General features: G+C 38.4%; 1 protein-coding gene across 2 annotated transcripts in view; it reads right to left on the reverse strand.

Moving 5' to 3' along the window:
- ZBBX (zinc finger B-box domain containing) overlaps nucleotides 1-19,360 on the reverse strand; it is a 110,986-nt gene that overhangs the window by 47,616 nt on the left and 44,010 nt on the right. For both annotated transcript variants that reach the window (XM_059685970.1, XM_059685969.1), the window contains exons 8-13: nucleotides 15,448-15,622; nucleotides 13,190-13,310; nucleotides 4,820-4,929; nucleotides 4,359-4,459; nucleotides 2,931-3,010; nucleotides 732-871 (exon numbers count right to left, since the gene is read on the reverse strand). In XM_059685970.1, coding sequence (XP_059541953.1) covers nucleotides 732-871; nucleotides 2,931-3,010; nucleotides 4,359-4,459; nucleotides 4,820-4,929; nucleotides 13,190-13,310; nucleotides 15,448-15,622 — 727 coding nt within the window. The remainder of the gene's footprint in view (nucleotides 1-731; nucleotides 872-2,930; nucleotides 3,011-4,358; nucleotides 4,460-4,819; nucleotides 4,930-13,189; nucleotides 13,311-15,447; nucleotides 15,623-19,360) is intronic.

Genomic DNA, 19,360 nt, shown 5'->3' on the forward strand with positions numbered 1-19,360 from the left:
GTGGTGACAGAGGGTATATGGACACTACTTCCTTTGCAGTTTCGCTGCAAACCTAAAACTGCTCTAAAAAGTAAAGCCTAGCCCTGGCCGGTTTGGCTCAGTGGATAGAGTGTTGGCCTGCAGGCTGAGGGGTCCCAGTTTCAATTCCAGCCAAGGGTACATGCCTGGGCTGTGGTTTGATCCCCAGTAGGGGGCGTGCAGTAGGCAGCCAATCAATGATTTTCTGTGATGATTGATGTTTCTCTCTCTCTCTCTCTCTCTCTCTCTCTCTCTCTCTCTCTCTCTTTCTCCCTCCCTCTCTCTCTCTCTCTCTCTCTCTCTCTCTCTCTCCCTCCCTCCCTCTCTCCCTCCCCCTCTCCCTCTCCCTTCCTCTCTGAAATCAATAAAGAAATATATTTTTTAAAAAATAAATAAAGCCTATTTAAATAAATTAAGTATCTTTAAAGTAACACTTAATGAACATTTATAGTCAGCATTTTCATGCAGGTAACTGGAACACTATGCTACAGTTAAGTTAAAAAATATCCTCCAGACTAGATCTGGTGCTGTGTAAAAGTCCTAAACTCCCATGTGAATATACTTTCAACCAATTTTCTTCTGAGAACTAAAATTTCTGGGGTTAAAATAAACAGCAAAATAGTCAAAGCTTGTGTATACTGTACTACCAATTGGTTCTATTAAATTACCAACATTTATTGTTAATAATAGTAATCAACAAGGAAAAACGTTACCTTTCGAGTTATCTTCACAATAAGAAGGGCGGTTGCTTAGATGAAGATGTAAGAGGTCTGTTTTTCCCTTGGTGAAAGCATGATGCTGATGGATATCATTTTTATATGGAAAAGTATTCTGATAATCATAAAATGTGCAACTTCCATGTTCATGGAAAAGCAAAAGAATAGCATTGAAATAAATGATATTAAAAAGTAAAAAGTCCCAACTTATTAAAAGAAATATAATAAAACCTTAAAGAAATAGGGGTATTCACATTGATTTAATGTTTGTTTCAGCCTTGCTGTGGACACATTCTAAGCTACAAGTAACTAAGTAGTATTATGGAATTAAAAGAAATAGGCAACTGGGCCAACACTGGTTTTACTACAAAATTTTAATTGAAAGTTGTTTTTCTTTTTATATTCTCAAATAAATGTGGTTCCTTATATTCTTTCTTCAAAAGATGAAGCGTTAATCTTTTAAGTTCATTAAAATGAAATCAAAGGTGTTTTTTTAAATTAATTGAATTTATTAAGATGGCATTGGTTAATAAAATTATATAGGTTTCAGATATACAATTCTATAATACATCATCTGTATATTATATGATGTGTTCACCACCCCAGGTCAATTCTCCTCCCATCAAATCAAGGTTTTATACTTAAATAAACTTTTAGTTGTTCATAAATGAACTATTTTAGTTAAAATACCATATGTGGTATTTGTTTCATTTTTAATTATGCTTACCATATATATAAGCATAGTTACAATTTAAATAACATTTTCAATGTATTGAATAATATATTTAATAACACCTTAAATTTACATAAACTCTATATAGTACCATTGTAAAAAACATATGCATTACGCTTAATCAAAAAGATCCTCTTGAATCACCTATGATTCTTTATGATTTTTCTAAGAAAATAGGAAGCTCTATGGGCACTTCAAAACCCAAGATGCTAAACTGTTGCTAAACAATGGTCAGTAACTTTTTCTGCCTTCTCTAATACCATACAGGGAGGTCAAAGCAAAGATTTGTGATAACATATATAAAATAATCAAATTAAAAGGCAGAGATAGCATTCATTTCCCTGGGGCTATATTAGAGGATATAAACCTCTTATTTACTGACCAGAGGTTGTCTACTGCCTTCTGTCAAAATGTCAAATGGCAAAAGCACATTTGCTACTAGACATCTGGGTCTCTGTGTCAAAACATGGGGCTTTTCACATCTGAGTGCATCACATAGGAGCATTGCTATTCCTAAATGCTGACAAGGGCCCAAGTTTATCTGAACATATAAACAAAGAACTGGCCGAAGGATTACTAGATAGAAACTTCATTCTGCTGTTTAACCAATTTAATACTTTGTAGTCAAAACACCTTGAAATCCTTGCTAAAGTGAAGCGGACTTGGAGTAAAATTTATTAACAAATAGAGCTAGAGCCCTAGCCAATTTGGCTCAGTGGATAGAGCGTCAGCCTGCAGACTGAAGAGTCCTGGGTTCAATTCCAGTGAAGGGCATGTATCTGGGTTTCAGGCTTAAACCCTGGCCCTGGTTGGGCAACCAATCAGCAACCAATCAATGCGTCTCTCTCACATTAATGTTTCTCTCTCTCTTTGTGTCTCTCCCTCCCTTCCACTCTTTCTAAAAATCAATGGAAAAATATCCTAGGGTAAGGATTAACAATAACAAAAATTACAGCTAAATATTATTTTTCATTTGAAATGACAAAATTCTACCAAAAGCAAGTTGCAAAGTGAAACATTATACTTAATTTATCACACAATAAAATCTATCTAGGATGTAATCCATAGTTTGGGAGTTCTTTTTTTCTTTCAAGCTAATTATTCATATACCTGTTTTTATTTATGGTTCATAGAAAACTGAAGTGAGAAAAATCCAGAGTTATCTTTGAAGAAAAGAACAAGGTTCATATAAAATATATTGGCCTTGGTCAGTCACTTTAAATAATAGTAATTCTTAAATTCAGAAGCATCTATTAAGTAATCCAGATATTAGATAAGAGTATAAATATATCATTATGGATACTTTTCTAATTATTGAATGTTGACTAATATTAGCAATATTGTACACAAATTTAAACATGGCTTTACTTGGTTTTTTTATATTATGTATGTCTCATTTAAATAAAGAGTTGATTTTTGGTGGGTTTTTTAATAGCATCAAAAGTGAATTAGAAAGACCTTACCTTTGTTGACTAACTGCATCAGCTAATTCGACTTTGTAAGGCACGATCTTTCCTTGTTCTTCAAATTCTTCTTCATAAGTCTTATTAAATGCATGTTGTATAATATTAGTATATTCAATAAATGGGTCATTATATGTTAACCAGCTAACTTGTAGGTGATATTTAGAGAATTTTCTTTCACTAATAATGTCATGAATTCTCTGACTATATGTCATAGAACATGAGTTTCTAGAAGAATCCAACAAATTCAAAATAAATTTGCTGAGGGCACTTGCTTTGTCAGTCATTTTATCATTACTGTCACACCCAGAAACAATAATGCCAACTCATGTTTTATACTGTAACTACTAAGTGCCAAGTAGGTTAGTTCTCTGGCATAAGCTTTTTACTGTATACATCAAGAATTTAGTAACATGTGTGTGTATGTGTGTTTGTGTATTTATTTGTTCAATAGCTTAAATGTATCCAGAGGGGAAATAAAAATATTGCTAGGTGCATGTGCGTGCATGCGCACACACACACACACCAGGGGCTATTAACCTAAAGAAAAAAGTAGTATTTAAAGAAGTACTTCCTACATTCTAGTATTTTTCTTTCACAATCACAGTAATATAAATATCAAGTATATGTGCTATATTCAGCTACTTGATTAGAAAGTCAGAAATATACAGTTTGTCACAATTTAGACTCTCAGCCCGGAGCTCTAGCTCTGACTAGCTCTAGCTTTAGCTGGCTCTACGTGTTGTCTTCTAGAGGTCTGTATTCAAGTTATTATACACTAAACCCCTTAAATCTTCACAATATTTTCCCTTAAATAGAAAAAAATATTAAATGACATTAATAAAAACTAACTATATACAGATTTTATTAATGAAATACCACACTAATCTTTGTTTAAAAGCCTGATAACATAAAGAACTAAATAAAGCCCTAACCGGTTTAGCTCAGTGGATAGAGCATTGGCTGCGGACTAAAGGGTCCCAGGTTCTATTCCGGTAAAGGGCATGTACCTGGATTGCGGGCACATCTCCAGTAGGGGGTGTGCAGGAGGCAGCTGATTGATGTTTCTCTCTCATCAATGTTTCTTATTCTCTATCTTTCTCCCTTCCTCTCTGAAAAAAAAATCAATAAAATATATATTTTTTAAAAAGAACAGTGAACTACATGTCTATAAGTTAAAAAATAAAATGTCTTTTCATCTTTCATGCCGTATGCTTCCCAAAAAATGACACTTTATCAATTCAGAAATTTACTGTCAGCAGTAAAATAATAGTTTTATTACTAACAGCATGTTTAAATTCAAACACTTATAAATTTCATATTAAACTATGTTGAATTATAAAAGATTCTTGTTGAAAATAATATGTAGTTGTAACTATATGTTATGAATTTCCTGTTTGTTAAATAAACTGGTCATTAAGCACTCACATCATCCAGTTCAACTATTTCTACAGAGGCTTCAGGTCTCTCCCTTCTTAATTCTTCCACTGGCAGGAAAAGAGCTGGGCATTGTACTTCCGTCTCCTCAACTAGGGAATGAAATTGGAAAATAATATCATCAAAGCATATACTTTACCTGATAATTTCCTATCTTTAAATAACATAGCCCAAAATAAAAGGATAATGTTCTCCTGTATGTCCGCACAAATATATAAATGCTGTCAATTTTCCTAGTTCAAGTAAAATATACGTTTTCTTAATATTCAATTTTTAAATGAAAGTGAATCTAAAAAATGGAAGAAAGTATGCATTTTGATCAGGAGATAAAGGGTACATGGTCCAGTTGAGAATCATACAATAAAGAAAAACAAAAGCAGATGCTGATTAATGCTTAGGGTATATAATCTGAAATAATAAATTCGAAAATGTCTAATCAAGACTAAACTAACCATCATTATCTTCATCACTTTCACTTTGAGAACACTGTGACTCATTAATGGTTGTACACTGAGGTATGAATATATCTGGTGGCATATTTTGAAGTTGCTCCCGTGGAGTTCTACAAAACAAGAAGGAAGCAATTAAAAGACTAAAATACATTATCTAAAACTTCCCTGACAAGATCTTGATTTATTTCACAGAGGAGTGAGTCTACAAAATTAATAATGAAATCATAGCTGTACCTCTAATTCATGGAAGAAAAATATGATTGCATAACAGAATCTTAATTCACTAAAATAATTTTGTAAATCAAATTAACAGCACATAAGATTTTTAAATTGCATATCCCACTGTTTTTTGTTTAGAGTGAAAAGTAAAGTTATGATAGAAGTCAGTGTTCTTGCAGAAGCCACATGAAGCCCATTAAACATACCACCCTATTTAAAAAGCTAATTTATGAATGTGTGTTGTTTCCCACAGCTTTGTGCATTATGTTGACACATTCTAAGAGAACCTGAAGACATTATTCTAAGCTTCCACCAAGCCAGGAGGGTGAGAACATAGGGCCCCACTATATGAATATGAAGTGTTCTGGCAATGCATATGTCACCCAATTAACAATGAGGTTTGGTGTGGCCAACCCCATCTCATAAGGAAGGCAATGAAGCACAGGGTTTCTCAGAGGTCAAGAGTGTCCCAGAGGTCATTCCCAACTTATTGGGGAGCTGGTCACTTTTTAACAAAGAATAAAAGTAACTATAGCCCTTGAAAACCATACAGGCTCATGAAGTCTACATATAAAAAGTCAAAGCATTTTTAGTGATATTAATAGGTAAGATTAATGCATAACTTAAAATGTACCAGGCTCTTTTTCAACTAATTTGGGGGTATTAAATCTTAATAGATGTGTTAAATAGGCACTAGTATTATTTTAATTTTACAGATGAAAATATTGAGGCATAAAGAAGTAAACCAACTTGTTCAAAGTCATTCAGGTAATAAATGCAGACAAGGAATTTGAACCCAAGGCTGCTGCTTCCCCAAGCCCATGTTCATAACAATTACTCTATATTGCCTTTCTTTCAATTTTCAAAGGCACTAAAAATTTTATAATTTCATGGAAATCTATGGCTATGTGTATTTTCTGAATACAGGTAATCTATATATAAGAATATTTCAAAATATTTATATTATTCAGCTTTTTGTCAAAAATAATTAATGAACGTGTCATTTTATATCCATAATTGAACTAAGCGATAGAAATATTAAAGGGTAAATGTCAAAGACAAATTGGCATTTGGCAACCAGAAATCTCTTTCCAGTTTGACATGGATATGCTATATTAAAATTCAATCACAGATACACATAAATGTACTATTATCCAGATACTTCTTCATGAAGTAAAAACACCTAATTTTATGAATAAAGCCCTGAACCAAAGACTGACAGAGTCTATATAGTAAAGCAATGGAGGTAAGGAGCCCTACGAATGTTCATTATAAACTCAATATTTTCCAGATGGAAAAGTGTGGGCCAAGAGAATTTGAGATTTGCCCATAAACAAGCAACCATTTAGTCAATAAACAAGTCTGCATTCTGTATATTGAAACCCTGGCACCCATGCCTTATTAAAGATCATGCTATATAGCCGAAACCGGTTTGGCTCAGCGGATAGAGCCTCGGCCTGCGGACTGAAAGGTCCCGGGTTCGATTCCGGTCAAGGGCATGTACCTGGGTTGCGGGCACATCTCCAGTAGGGGGTGTGCAGGAGGCAGCTGGTCGATGTTTCTCTCTCATCGATGTTTCTGACTCTCTATCTCTTTCCCTTCCTCTCTGTAAAAAATCAATAAAATATATTTAAAAAAAAAAAGATCATGCTATATAAATAAAAGATAAAATATATTTTAGAATAGAATTACCTCAAAATTTAAATAAATATGTATTGAACATTGACCAATTCATTTGAGGAAACTTTTGATGAGCAGTTCTAAATGTATTCTGTCAATCTGTTAGGCTTTTTGCATCAGAATCACCAAGAAAGATATTTTTAAAATGTAGTCTCATATTCATCCTTTAAAACACTGATTTTTAGATTTGCCTGAGGTTAGGTAGATAAATCAATATTCTAAAACTTGCCCCGGTACTTCTGATGATTAGCTAAACTTGACACTTACATGTAATGAAAAGAGTAGGGGAATTTGAGTGGGAAAACCAGCTAACTGCTAATATCCACCTTTAAAATACTCTAAATCCAAATCTCATGCTCTATTTCATGAAACTTTCTTAGCATTTAATAGATCTACTAGAGATATTAAAGTAGCTCTTAAAACACATGTATTGGTTGCACATAAAATACAAATGTTATTACCCAATTTAAAAAAGAAAAACAAAACAAAATGCAATGGAACCTCTATATATATAAAAAGCCAGCAACTGGAACGCCATAATGACCGGAATGACAGGTCGCTATGACGCCCACTGTGGCCAGTGAATAGGCCTGATGGTGGTGCGCCTGCTGTGGCCCCTCCCTCTGGCTGTCCCCTCCTCAGATCGGCCCACCCCACCCCAATCAGTCCACAGTCCCTCTCCCCAGCCAGCCTTGCCTCTGATCGCACCCCCTACCCAAATAGGGAGTGGGGCCGGCCAGCCAACCTCCTGCAGCCCCTCCCCCTGGCCAGCCCCACCCCTGATGGGCCCCCATCACCCCTATTGGCCCACAGCCCCTCCCTCTGGCCGGCCCTGCCCCTAATTGACTCCCTACCCCAATAGAGGGTGGGGACAGCTGGCCAACCTTCTGCAGTCCCTCCTCCCACCCAGTACCACCCCGGATTTGCCCCCCACCCTGATCAGGGGCAGGGCTGGCCAGCCAACCACCCACAGCCCCTCCCCAAGGTCTGCCCCACCCTGATCATCCCCCACCACCCCTATCAGCCCACATACCCTCCCCCCAGCCAGCTCTGCCCCTGATTGGCCCACCACTCCAATCAGGGGCGAGGCCAGTGATTGGCCCCCCAACACCACCCACAGCTTCGCCTCCAATTGGCCCCCCAACACCAATCAGGGGCAGGGCCGGCCAGCCCACCACCCACATACTCTCCCCACTGCTGGCCCTGCCCCCAATTAGCCGCTCCAGCCCAATCAGGATCAGGGCCCACTGGCCAATCGCCCGCAGTCCCTCCCCCTAGCCAGCCTGGCCCTGATCACCTCAATCGGGGTGGGCCGGCTGGCCAAACTCCCACTGGCTCCTACTCCCCACAGGCTCTGCCCTGATCTGCCCTGATCGGGGCCAAGCTGGCCAGACCCCACCCATGCACAAATTTGTGCACTCAGCCTCTAGTATATTTATAAAAACCTATCATAAAACATGACAAAGATAGGCAAAGATAAAGTCTTAACCATGATCATCATTATCAACAAGGGAAACTTTTCAGAAGTACAGCATCAGAAATGTTATAATCAATTTACAATCACAAACTTGTAAATTGCAAATAGATTGCCCCACACTAGCATCTATAATTAAAACATAAATCAATAACTAAAAAAAAAAATCACTGTTAAAAAAAATAACTGTAAATAAGACCCTAGTGAATATATTCACTAATCATTATTTTCTAACAAGGAAATTTGCCAACATTTAGTAGTCAGGATAGCTCAGGATTTCATGTGTGCATGATTAAAGCTTTTTGTATGTATCCAAGCAAATGATGGCACTCATTTAATAATGAAATTGTATTTTTATTGGATAACAAACTGAATGTGAAAGGCATCAAAAGGCAACCACAATAAAAGATAAGTGAATTTGATATTACTATTATATATTAATTCTTAAATTAGAATTTTTGAGTTTCACAGGTGAAGAATTGTTAAGGCATCACACTTTAAAGGAGACATAGAAAACTTAAACAATAGTTACATAGGAATAACCAGAATTTGATATGAAGAACTTAAAACCCTGCCACATAAACCACAATGGGATACACTACACACCTATTGAAGTGACCACCAAAAGAAAAGAACCTGAAAATACCAGGCACTGGCAAGAATGGAGAGCAACTAGAACTCCCATAGATTGAAGGAAGGAATGCAAAACTATTCAGTCTTATGGAAAACAGTTTGTAATCCTATATATTAAAAGCCTAATATGCTAAGTGCCTGGTCATCTGGTCAACCATTCAACCAATCAAAGCATAATATGCTAATAATATGCTAAGGCAGCTCAACTGTTTGCTATGACATGCACTGGCCACCAGGGTTCAGACAGTCAACTGGTTGACCAGTCACTATGACGTGCACTGACCACCAGGGGGAGATGCTCCAACCAGTAGGTAAGCTTGCTGCTGGGGTCCAGCTGAATGGGACTGAGCGAGATGGGCCAGACATGCCCGGGAGCCCTCCCGCGGTCCCTCCCCGGCACCAGTCATGCACCAGTGGGGTCTCTTGGCCTGGCCTGTGCCCTCTCATAATCTGAGACTCCTCAGGGGATGTTGGAAAGCCAGTTTCGACCTGATCCTGCAGGCCACTCCCCTCAGGAAGCTGCCAGATGCAGGTCTCATGGCTGGCAAGCACTGTTGCAGCAGTGCGAGCCTCTCCGGATAGGGACTGATTGGTCACATGCCCACAGCTGGCGCAGTGGGGCCGGGATGAGTGGGGCCGGGATGAAGAATTGTTAAGGCATCACACTTTAAAGGAGACATAGAAATTTCATTATTAAATGAGTGCCATCATTTGCTTGGATACATACAAAAAGCTTTAATCATGCACACATGAAATCCTGAGCTATTCTGACTACTAAATGTTGGCAAATTTCCTTGTTAGAAAATAATGATTAGTGAATATATTCACTAGGGTCCTATTTACAGTTATTTTTTTTAACAGTGATTTTTTTTTTTAGTTATTGATTTATGTTTTAATTATAGATGCTGCAGGTGGTGTTGGACTGCGGGTTTCAGCCAGATCCCCACAGGCCACCCTGAGAGACCCCTTCCATGCACCGGGCTTCTAGTTTTCTCATAAAGATAAACATACACTTAAACCATACAATTCAGCCATCCCAGTCCCAGGTATTTACCCAGAAAATTTAAAACCTATATTCAAACAAAAACCTATATATAAATATTTATAACAGCTTTAACCATAATTACAAAAATACTAGAAATCAGCACCCTTTTTTTCAACAGTTGAATAGGTGAACTGTACACCACAATGATGAACTAATACTCCACAATAAAAACAAATGGATTTTGATTCACTCAAGAATATGGATGAATCTCAAATATATTATGCTAAATGAAGGACACAAGGTCTACATATTATATGACTTCATTTACATGACATTCAGAAAAAGTAAATGTATAAAGAGTGAACTAGACCAATGGTTGCCACAGGTCAGGGGAGAAGACCTGACTATAGAGGGGAAGCATGAAGGAATGTTGGAGTGAACAAAGTGTGCTATCTGGTACAATGGCAAACACATGATTTGAGGTATTAATAAAAATTCATAGACCTGTACGGGAGTTTATGCTAGTCAATTTTAAAAAGTAATCAATGAATGGTAAAGCCATTCCAAAGAAGGTGGGAAAGAAATGGGTGTCATGTCCTGAGCAACTTTGGAAAACAAGGTTTAGACTGGACACTGTGGGCTAACCATAAAAACACTATACACATGTGCTTCAGGTGAGGAGTCTGTTTCTCACAGTGGTATTAGTCATGTGAAACTACTTTATACATATACTGAAGTTGATAAATTAATAAATATATCACAGACCATGAGAGCCAGTATTCTCACTGTAGGCAAAAGAAACTACAAATAAGCTACATTGCTATGAATGGACCTATAAAGACAATTCTGGTGATCTGTATCAGTAGAAATAAGGGTGGTAAATGCCATTCTGATGAGGTATTGAAACAGGAATTTTGGGGGTTGAAAAAGACAGGTTTAAATTTTAGAAATTAAGGGGACCATGGAGGAAGCACAGGGCTGCAGAGCAGCAGAAGGTATATTTCCATAGAATAGGGGAGCTGAAAAGCTGCAAAGGGTACATTTCCATAGAATGAGGAAGCTGGGAACAGAAAAAGGTCTATATTTACAAAATAAAGAGAAGGAAGCCCTTCATCCAGAAAGAGGAGAAAACCCAAAGGGAATAGGAAAACAATAAGGAAGGTGGGGGGGTGGGGGGAACCTTACATGTCCCATGTGAGGTTTGACCTTTGAGCTCAGGAGTTACTATAGTAACCAGTCTAAGGGAATAGTGACCAATCAAAGGGGATATCAAGGCACCAGGATCTGCAGCCTTTATGAACCACAGGGAAAAAGAACTCAGTGGGACCCTTTCCCTCTCCCCACATGGGAATCCATTCTGTGGGATTCTTCCCCCTCCCTACTTGGGGGTCTGTACTTGTTCTTCAATAAATTTCCATCTTTGCTATACCATCTTCTGTCTGTGGATTCATTCTTCAACTCTGGTGGACGAAGAATCCGGGTTGAGTCCAGGAGAACACCACATGTTCCAGTCCAAAAATTCTGTTTCAGTATCAGATGGAAGTAAGAAACATGCTACTACACAATGGAGAAAAGGCAATCTATATTCATAAACCAGCACAGAACTTTCCTGACTTTTGTTTCTGTCATAGGGTTTTATGAAAGGTAGAACTTGCGAGTTTTGAAATTATATATATGGCTGAGGCAATTGCTAAGCAGTGTTGAAGGAGAGACCTGGTTCTCATGGCTGCTCATAGTAAAATGCAAGAAGAGAGAAATGACTTAAAGACAGAATTATTAATCAAAAGAGAAGCAAAACTCAATAATTTGGAACATTCTCAGACTATCCACACTGAAAATAATGAGAGCCTATTCAGGAGGAAACAGGAAGTAAATGGCCAAAGGATCATCTGATGGGGAGATTAGCCAGGGCCTATTATCCAAGACAAAGGAACAATGACCCTGAAGGCAAATCAGAAATCTATCCCTCCCATCACAGAACAAGAAAGGCCCAGGCTACAGCAGAAAGCAATGCCCAGAGAAACTGTAGGGATAAGGCGACCTGTGTGACCCTAGACTACAAGTGCCACTGGGTTCCATGCTGGAGCGTCATTGGGATGCAATACAGCATTCAGCCACCATAGAAATGAGACTGCCCAAAGCCATGGGGGCAGAGCCAACCAGAAACTTGGGAGCCCAACCTCTGCCCAGCAAAGCTATAGGGAAGGTCTGCTGCCTCAGTGTATCCAAGAGGTTGGAGCCCTACTACAGTGTATCTAGAAGGTGGGACCTCCATCCCAGTGGGCCTGGTGGGCAGGGCATATCTACTGCATGCCTGTCGCACCTTTGTATTTGGAAGCATATATCATCTTTGATTTCACAGGTTCACAGTTAGAAAGCAATCTGCCTCCAAATGAATCATACACTGAGTCTCACCCATATCTGAATTAGATGATATTTATATAACAATGTGAACTTTAGACTACTGAATTGGTGTTGGAATGAGTTAAGAATTTTAAAGCTATTGAAATGGAATGAATATATTTTACATGAAAGTAAGACATGACCTTGGAGGGATCAGGAGCAGAAAGCTCTGTTCTGAATGTGTTCCCACAAAATTCATATGTTGAAATCCTAGCTCCCAAGGTGATAGTATTAGGAGACGAGGCCTTTGGGAGGAGACTAGATCATGAGGGTAGAGACTTCATAAATGGAATTAGCGCCCTTATAAAAGAGACCAGACAAAGACCCCTCCCATCTGCATGTGAGGAGGACACAATGAGAAGATGGGCATCTCTGAACCAGGAAGCAGGCTCGATCCAGACACTGAATCTGTTGGCACCTTTATTTTGGACTTCCCAGCCTTAAGAACTGTGAAAAATATATGTTGTTTATTAATATTTAATGTTAAATTTTAAACAGTGTATGAAATGGTGAATCTACTGTAATAGTCTTTGTATAAAATATATTTGAATACTTTTGATAAAATTATAAAATTAAAGGTCTAAGTAAACTTAAAAGTAAATTCTGAAAAATATAGCCTCAAAAGTTTATGCTAATTTCAAATGTCTGAGAGCAATACCTTCTCAAAGTAGTCTTTCATTAATTACATTATTTTACTATTATTCTAAAAATTGTATATTGTTTTATGCCTTTTCCCCACCTTTACATTTAAATTTCTCAAGGGAAACCCTAAATTAATGATGCATCATATATATAAATAGGATTAAAATTCTTATTAGAACAGTAGAAGCTTCATGTGGATTTAATATTGCTTTAAAATTATTTATGCAAATATAAAGCAGACATATAAAACTGCTACAGAAAAGCATGTCACACAAGCAAAAATATAAATAGAATTTTATATTACTTATTAATAATATAAAAATTCAGAAAATACCTTCTGTGTTTTTTAAGCCATAATTTTTCCATATAGGATATACTGTCTTCTTTAAATTCAATATGAAGTGGTTCTCTCCAAATTTTCAGATTGGTTTGTACCTCACATTCTTCCAATGAGTCTATAACAATAAATATAACATACATAGTTAATATAACCTAGTCTATAAATTGTAACTTCTCCCAAGATACAGAACTTGTCAATATGCTTTGATATTCATCTATAATCAATAGTTCTGGGCTTAAATAATGCAAGTTTTAAATATTGATGATTTATCAAATAACTGTGTAGACAGTTTTCTTCCATAATCCCTTGAAATGAAAGAATCTTATGATTGCCTGGCCAGAGTGCCTCAGTGGTTAAACATCAACCTATGAACCAGGAGGTCACAGTTCGATTCCCGGTCAGGGCACATGCCTACCCAGGTTGCAGGCTTGATCCCCAGTGTGGGGCATGCAGGAGGCAGCCTATCAATGATTCTCTCTCATCCTGATGTTTCTATCTCTCTCTTCTCTCCCTTCCTCTCTAAAATCAATAAAATTATTTTTTAAAAAAATCTTATGATTCACAAGGATTTTAAAAGCAACTAATTCTTTTAAATGCTAACAGATAAAAACAGATTCATTATATATTCCATAAACACACACAAACATAAAGGTATGTATTATAGTCACTGACAATAATATTTACAGAAGATGGGAAACAGAAAGGAAATAACTCAGAAGGTAGCACCTGGAGGAGACAACTTTCTTCATGAATTGATGTCGACATGGCAATTTACTTCCAGATGCCTCAGATGTTCCTGAAGTACTACCAAATTAAAACCACTATTCAGAGATATTTAAAACTGATGGAGATTTCTGGGAAATAAAAAACTAGAAAACTTGGAAATTCAAAGCACATTACTAAACGAAATGGGGCCAAAAAACATTTGGAAAGATGCTCATGTCATTTGAAATGAGATGCAAAATTAGTTATACCATTTTATCTCTATCAGTCCAGCAAAACTTTAAAAATCTGATTATTTAAGTGGTGGTCATGGGAAGCAACCCAACCTTTCACACTCTGCAGGTGAGAATGTAAACTGATACAAACACTTAGGTAAATAATTCAGCTTTATCTAGTGTAGTTGAGTACATGCACACCCAATGACCCAGCTCTTCCACTACCAGGAATAGACACCCTAGAAATGTGTGCACATGTGTTCCAGGAGACCTGTACAAGAATATTCACAACAGCATCATCCATTTGTATAGCAAAAATGAGAATCAATCCAAATAACCATCTACATTCAAATAGGCAGATAGTACTATCCTATATAATAAAGAGGTAATATTCAAATTAACCCTCGCACCCTCACAAGATGGTTGCCTATGACCAGGCCGGCAGGGGGTAGTGAGGGACAACCAAACAACTGAACAAGAGGCTGTGTGGGGCGACCAGGCCAGCAGGGGGGGTTAGTGAGGGACAACCAAATGACTGAACAGCAGGCTGCGTGCGGTGACCAGTCCAGCCAGGAGGGGCCGTGAGGGGTGACCAGGCTGGTGGGGGGGCGGGAGTTGGGGGCAACCAGGCTGGCAGAGGGGGGCAGTGAGGGGCGACTAGGCCAGCAGGGGGGCAGTTGGGGGTGACCAGACCAGCAGAGGGGGGCAACAAGGGGTGACCTGGCCGCCGGGTGGGGGCAGTTAGGAGCAACCAGGACAGCAGGGATGGAGGGGTTGGGGGAGACCTGGGTGGCAGCAGGGGGTAGTTAGGGGCAATCAGGCAGGCAGCGGGGGGGCAGTTAGGGGTGACCAGGCAGGCAGGCAGGTGAGTGATTAGAAGCCAGCAGTCCAGGATTGTGAGAGGGATGTCTGACTGCCGGTTTAGGCCCGATCCTCGGAAACCAGCAGTTGGATATCCCCCAAGGGGTCCCAGATTGGAGAGGGTGCAGGCTGGGCTGAGGGGACCCTCCCCCCACCCCCCACCCCCGCCCATGCACAAATTTTGTGCATCGGGCCTCTAGTATTCATATAACAGAAGACTCTTAAGCAGTGAAAATGAATGAAATACAGCTATGCACATCTTCATGGATAAATATCATGGGTTCTCTAAATATTAAACCACTAACCTTTGGTCATACAGTGAATATTTTTTTGAGGAGTTATATCAAACTGCTATCCCAATGTTAATAGTTTTGAATATTGCATTTATATTCACAGATAAAAAAGTTAAGATCAGCTTTATTTACAGCATTCATTTTATAAAAATAGCTTTACCTGGCTTTGCTGCAGGCAAGTTCGGCTCCCCACTGTCATTATGATGTCCAGTTCTCCATTCATTTAAAACTTCCTGAAAGGACTGGGCAGAAGCTTCTTCATCGAATGACCCTTCACACAAGAGCCTCTCTCTCGGGTTTATACACTCTCCTTTTTGTGTTGTTGAAACTTCCATCTAAACCAATTAAAAAATGTATCTAAGTATGCTTTTCTAAATTTTCCGGATCATAAAATGAAGATAGCATTAATTGTTAGTCATTAAAAGTCACACGTTTTTTAAACTTACAAGTAGAATGTTTTAAAGTTTTACTTATGTCTATGCTCTACTGGTTTCTTTCAAACTGTGTCCGCAATTATAAATGGTCTCTTCAGAAATTATTACAACTGGAGCCCACAAGACTGACGATTTATCATTATTATGCACCAGTGTTCTCCCTGGAAAGTGACAACAGTCTTGTATATGATCCTCCTACTTTTCCAATCTCCTGCTCCTGCCATCTCCGCACAGCAGAAAGAGCAGTTTCATAACTTGCAAATTTGATCAGGGCAAGCCTCTGCTCAAAACCCTGCAATGACTCTGTATGAAGCCCCCAAGCCCTACTAGGACTTACAAGGGCCTACACAACCTTGTAGCCCCTGCCTTTCAGTTCAATTCCTTCAATTTTCCCCCTCTCTTACCCTGCTCCAGACAAACTTATATTCTTACAGTTCTGGGAACCCACCCAGCACCTTCCCACTTAAGGGCTTTGCGCTACCTTTACCCAATGCCTGGAGTGAGCCTTCTCCACACTCCACACAGTCATTGTACTCCTTTCAATCAATCCTCTGCTCAAATGTCACCTACTCAGAGAGTAGGTGATGACCTTGCTGATGATCTAAAAATATAGACCCCTCCCCACACACATTCTAATCTCTTATCTGCTTTATTTTTCTAAAAATAACATCTCTGTGTGAATTTACCCTACATGTGTATTTGTTTATTGTCTCTCAAACCATTAGAATGCAGTGGAATCAGGAGATACTTTCCTCCCTCAGTGCCAAGATCCAGGCTCAAAGTGATGCGAATTAAAAGTTGGTTGAATGAATGAATAAATAAATGCATGTGAAACATTGCATGCTGCTTAGCGTAAAGATGGGAGAAACGATGAATTCAGTATAAAATATAAATCCACTGTGAACACACTGAAAAAAGAAAGGTTGGCATTGGCAGTTATCCATTGAATCAGAGAAATCCAAATGATGAAGCCAAAGAAAAATAAATTCCAAACTAATGTTAAATCACCAAGTGTGGATTACCTATACCAATATCAAATTGCTAAATCGGCATTGTGTATCTTCTAGATACACAAGTAGGATCTTTTATGTTCAGTCCTTAATTGCAAAATAAACAGGCAGATTGTTAGAGTACAATTGAGAGAAGATGATTAAATAGTGCATAAAAAATTTAAATATAAAGAAAAACCACCTGGGAACCTGCCAGACACTGTGCTAGCTGCTGGCCACAGAACACAGGTTAATAAGTCCACAACAGAGACAGGTGCAAGAGCAGGTATTTAACTCAGATAAACAAGAATTCCGTGGGCAAAAAGTGGCACGGGCAGGATTCCAGAGAGAGGGGATGATACATAGACGGAGACATGGAGCCAAACAGCAATATGGCATGAAACTGGAAGTAGTTTATATTGTTATAGCACAGAGTGGGATATGAAAAAATATAAAGAGTGGGAAGACAAAGAGGGGGCAGATCATGAAGAATCCTGCCTGCCACACAGAAAATTAGACAAACTTATTGAAAACACAAAGACACTGAAGAGTCACACACAGAAAGAGAGAAATGGGGGGAAGAAGGGGAGATAGTGAATTTGGATGCAAGGAAAATGTTATGGCCATTTGGCAATATCAACATTACAAATGCATAACCCTCTTCAGTTAGGAATGTCAGGAATTTATTATGTAAATATACATATGTATGCAAAACATTTTTCAAAAACATTCTTTTTACTATAGTTTGTATTGGCAAAAGACTGAAACAGGTTAAATGTTGATCAGTGGAAAATAAATCTTAAAAAGTCTAATAAATGGAGTATTTTTTACCCATTATATAAAATGAGAAGGTTCTAGAATGCACTTAAATTGATATGAAAATATTTTGTTAAGTGTAAAAAGCATGTTTTAAGAGCAGTTTGCAAAGTATATTAATATTGGTTTCAATAAATACCTACATACAAAATTGGAAATATTATTGATCCCTAGAAGGAGAGAGAATGAAATGAAATTTACAGCCTATAAACATTTTTTCACTTTAAGAAAGAGCTAATTTCAGGATTAAGAATAACAATAAGAATAGAAATGACCAAACAGTCAAGAGAAGCTTTAGATGGTCAACTGCATGGGACATGGTAACGATTGGATGTGCAGAGGCAGGAGAGACAGGACTATTAAAAATAACTGTTCTTGCCAGCTTGGGAAGCTGAGAAGCTGGGAGATCGGCTGACACCAATAGTAACATCTATTGGAAGAGAAATAATGAATTTGATTGGAAAATATTGAGTTCCAGAAATATGTGGGAAGGTAATTAATTACAGGCATCCAGTAAGCAATGTGTGTGTGTGTGTGTGTGTGTGTGTGTGTGTGTGTGTTTTGCACTAATGAAGAAGCATTGAAAAGTCAGTGCAATGGTTTCAGTGTGAGGTGATAGCAGCAACTCCCCAGGGAGGCTCCTTTCCAAGCAACAAATCAGAATCAGAGCTATAAGACATTTGCATTTTATAGCTGTGCCTTTGGAATACTTGGCTTCCACATAGTAGTGACAGAATAGGAAAAAGCCAGCAGATTGTACATTGGTTCTTAAATGTTTCAGCCTAGACTGTCATATGTCACTTCCACTCAGAGCCCATGACCCTGCGAAATTCTAAAAGGGCTAGAAAATTTGATGAATCGGTGCTGTACATTCATTACCCCCCTGGGCCGCGTGATATCCCTGCAAGACATGTTTATTCCCGTTTTCATATATACGTGCCACTTTCCAGAAGAAGAAACAGAGGATCAAAAAGGCTAAGTAAAATGCTGGATGTTATAAAAGCTCTAAGAAAATCAGGGTCAGTATTTCAAATCCAGGTTCCGGTCTCTAACATGAAAGCTCGTCCATGAACGGCACCCCTTTCCCAGGATATCCAGTGGCCTGAATCCATAAGAAAAGCCCAAAGACAGACATTAGGCATTAGCACCATTTTGACTCTTCCAGGCTTTGGAATTGCTTGGTAGGCTAACTAAAAATCAGATTCCTGTACTCTAACCCAGATGTGAAAAATAATATTAAAATTTGAGTGACAGACCAGGAATGCACATCCCATACTTCTGATGCTTATCACAGTTGGAGAACCACTGACTACCAAGCACCAGACAGGGACATCTCTTCAGTGCATGGACTACAGACCAGTGCACACCTGAGGGTCCATAGCAGTGACTCCCAACCAGGAATACTCACCAGAATCACTGAGCAGTTGCTAAGACCTCACATGTCTGGGCCCCACCCATAGAGATGCTGAACTCAGTGCTGAGTGTTTCTTTAAGGTTTCTCCAGCTGAGGAAATGTATATATACCCGGATGAAACCACTGAATTAAAGGTTCTTACGTTAAGACAAGAGGTGAGGGTCTATACAGCAGTTACCTATGTGGCTAAGAGGCAGCACTTATTCTAGGGATTAGAAGCACAGGCAAAGAAATAAGCTCTATTGCTTTTTCTTAGGTTACTTCCTTAGGCCCCCATTGTCCTCATCTGTTAAATGGGGTAATAATAATGCAAAACTCATATGGTTATTGTGATTCTTGAATAAGGTAAGGCAGGTAAGTAACTAAGCACAATGCCCAGCATCAGATGTTTAATAAAAGTTAATTGTTGACTTATCATCA

The sequence above is a fragment of the Myotis daubentonii genome, chromosome 3 (genome assembly GCF_963259705.1).
Source record: "Myotis daubentonii chromosome 3, mMyoDau2.1, whole genome shotgun sequence".
Lineage (NCBI taxonomy): Eukaryota > Metazoa > Chordata > Mammalia > Chiroptera > Vespertilionidae > Myotis > Myotis daubentonii.